Source organism: Egretta garzetta, unplaced genomic scaffold, assembly GCF_000687185.1.
Source record: "Egretta garzetta isolate BGI_Z169 unplaced genomic scaffold, ASM68718v1 scaffold384, whole genome shotgun sequence".
Classification (NCBI taxonomy): domain Eukaryota; kingdom Metazoa; phylum Chordata; class Aves; order Pelecaniformes; family Ardeidae; genus Egretta; species Egretta garzetta.
Window position 1 is genome coordinate 201,936 of NW_009259496.1, and position 3,254 is coordinate 205,189.

At 42.6% G+C, this 3,254-nt stretch overlaps 1 protein-coding gene across 1 annotated transcript in view; it reads right to left on the bottom strand.

The window, feature by feature from the left end:
* Positions 1-3,254, bottom strand: part of MALT1 (MALT1 paracaspase) — a 40,288-nt gene that overhangs the window by 16,720 nt on the left and 20,314 nt on the right. The window contains exons 8-9 of the mRNA XM_035892963.1: positions 2,080-2,106; positions 899-934 (exon numbers count right to left, since the gene is read on the bottom strand). Of these exons, the coding sequence (XP_035748856.1) occupies positions 899-934; positions 2,080-2,106 (63 nt within the window). The remainder of the gene's footprint in view (positions 1-898; positions 935-2,079; positions 2,107-3,254) is intronic.

Here is a 3,254-nt window from a genome sequence, read left to right on the forward strand (position 1 = left end):
TGCTTCAGAATCAGTACGCCTGCACAGCGAGATCCAGAAGGGAACCTCTGCCCATAGCCTCCAAGTCTAACATTTCACCTCCTTCAAACAAGGCGTTTTCAACATTTTTGCAGCTAGAAAACCTCCAAGGGCTTGAACAGCGTAAACTATATTAAACAGCAGAGACTGAGTGACAGTGGCATACTCTCATTAAAAAACACTTAAAAGTACAAGCTTTCTAATTAATTTAGAAAAGGTGAACGAGGACTGGGGAGCGCTTATGCTCCCTCTCGCACTGCAGAACCTGAAAGAGCGGTAAAATTCTGACAGAGGCCGGCAGCCTTTCCACTTGGTTTAGCATCGGTAGGACAACATGCCTGACCACAGTCAAGTCTACCATGCATATTTAAGAATGCAATTAAAAACCCAGCAACTGTTCCTCGTAACACACATACGCTATCCATCTATCTTTATGAGCTTCAGCTCAGGATCAAAGCATCCACACGCTGCGCATAGGGAAGGGCCAGGCTTGCAGGGACAGCATACCCTTAGCAGACAGACTGGCAATCCTTTTTATCACACCATCCTAACGCCGCTATCTCCAACTGCTGAAGCATTTGCAGTAATGGAGTAACACACTGGCTAAGGTCGTGGCCAGAGGAATTTGAAACAGTAAACTGAAACAGATCAGAAGTTGTAGAAGCTCCACTGAGTCACTAAAAATACTGGTGCCCTCACCACCGTTTACTACTGAAAGGGCACGCAAGCATTATAAAGGATTATAGAAACACAGAGAAGTCTCCCTCCCTGCAGCTATTTTACATGCACCAGAGTTATTTCACTTGCAGTGGCAGGAGCAGCAAAATCTATTTCCTAGATATGAAATACACATGTTCATTACAGCTACAAAACTACTTACCAACAGGCCTGTGATTTGATTGTTCTTGTAGGTCTGCTTGAAATAGATGAGAAGAGCAGATTGTCAGTGACTACAGTTGTGGTTGCCAATGTCAGAAAATGACCCGCGTGTTCCATACAGCCATAGTCTACTGGTACTGCTTTGCCTAAGAAGTTGCTAGTTTAAGACAAAAAAGTACTGTATTTTTTTGGTTTGGTGGGGTTTTGGGGTGTTGTGGTGGTGGTGGTTAACTGATTTCCTTCACCCTCTTCCAGCAAATATAGCCTAATAGGATACAAATAGCTAGCTACTTAAATTAAGAAATAATAGATGCTTACAGCATAATTTTGAATCTTGTAAATTGCACATAAGCATTTTCAGTAATACCTGTAAGAGTTCATCCTCTCCAAATGAAATGCAGACATGCACGATGGGGGATGCTTAGCAGGGATGACCATCTGTATGTAAAAATTCATTTATTTTGCACTTTGCAGAGGGATGGTAGAGCCAATGCTCTGCCAAGAGGAGCAGGCAAGCGACATGTCAAAGCGGAACACTTTGGATAACGCGTTATCTATCATGACAGTACCACTTCAGTAACTAAACTAAATCTTGTCAAAAGTAAACATATCTTTGATGTCTAACCCAGGGAATTATATGACCTTTGTGACTTTGGGCACCCTGTATCAGGGATAATCCCTTATGGAGTACTACTCCAGCTCTATGTTTCTATAATAAACACCAAACGGGCTTCGAATCACGTTAGCTCACTCCAACATGAATTTCAGAAATACACCAACTCAACACATCATGGGTGGCAGCCAGACACCCTACATTGTTTTCACCTTAATCGTCTGAAAAAGCAGCAACCTACTAAAATTTAAGAGTCTAAAGAAGCCGCAGACAAGAACGCAAAGGAGAATTACTTCTGTATTTGCATAAGTACACATGCAGTATAGAAGAGCAGCTTTGTGTGATTTCACAGAGATAATATCAACCCTATGATTCACTATATTCTTCAAGTTAATTTACTGGAACCAGAAAGCTGTGCTGCTCTTAACATGATACCTGCCCCTATTAAAGCCCCAGTTATAAATATATCCAAATCATGTAAACTACACACTGCAACCCACCTGGGCTTCAGTGATGTGTAACATAAAATAAAGATGCAAAATTAAAGTTTTTCAAAACTTATTACTTACCTGTCTTTTGTAGATCACTTAGATCTTCTGTGAAGAAATACACCAATAAAATTATTTAAACAAGAAGCAAAAAAATAATTTTTAGTAAGAAAAATATAATTATCATGCCATTATTAACAGAAGCCAAATGTTAGAAAACAAACTATCTAAAAGGCATTTCTGTAAATCCAACCTGACATGTTTATTCCACACACAGAGGAGAGGAAACCCCACACCGATATGCTAAGCCATGCTAGACACAGCATTGCAATGTAGTAGATCTCAAAACAATGGGAGAAACACACACAATGCCTCAATCCTACAGGCATGCAAGCAGTCTGAATGAGCAAGGAGCAAGATGTCAGGATCATCCACCTGAAAAACAGATGTTGGAAGGACTGCTATAAAAGCAACATCCTGGGCAAGAAATCTTACCTCGTAAAGCCATGTGTATCCAGAGAGGCTACAATCTGCAACCATTCTAAGCTACCACAGGTTTCACCTAATTATTCTGAGAGCACTGGAAACTACGGAAAAGAGAATAATTTATCTGCAGCACCAGATGTGCCTTGGAGCAGGCCTGCTGCACGCAGCGCAGCCCCAGGCAGCCCTCTTCAGCCACAAAAGCAGGCTCGTGCACCCACCTGGGAGACTGCAGTAACCTGAGGTGCTACCACTGTAGGTGTTAATGTAGCTGAGTAGCAGAATCACGTTGCATCCAAGCAAACTGTAGTTTGGATGTAGTCCCCCCCAGATAATACAGTGGTTATCTTCTGCTTCAAAGGGTGGTTAAATTACAGGTAACTAGAAGGCTTCTGCATAGCACTCTGTGAGTCCGTGCAGACACCTCCAAGGCAGAGATGTGAAGGCTCAAAGAGCAGACCGGTCTCAGAAGCTATGCCATGGGAGCGGCTGACACCAAATCGTGTGTCACCTGCACGTTCCAGTGAGTGACAGTATGCAGTCCCCTCACGATGTTAAACCTTTAACAGAAGGGCTAAAGGGCAACATCAGCTCCCATTAAGCTTTGAACAAGAAATGCTGCGCAACAGTTTCATTCCAAGAAAATTCTATGATTTTATGAAAAAACAGGGTAGAGAGCCATTTATCATACTTTGTGAATGCATTTGGTTTTTTCATTGTTGGCAGGTAAGCTGGGGGGGGGGGGGGGGCGCGGGCAGCCGCGGTATTAGCCC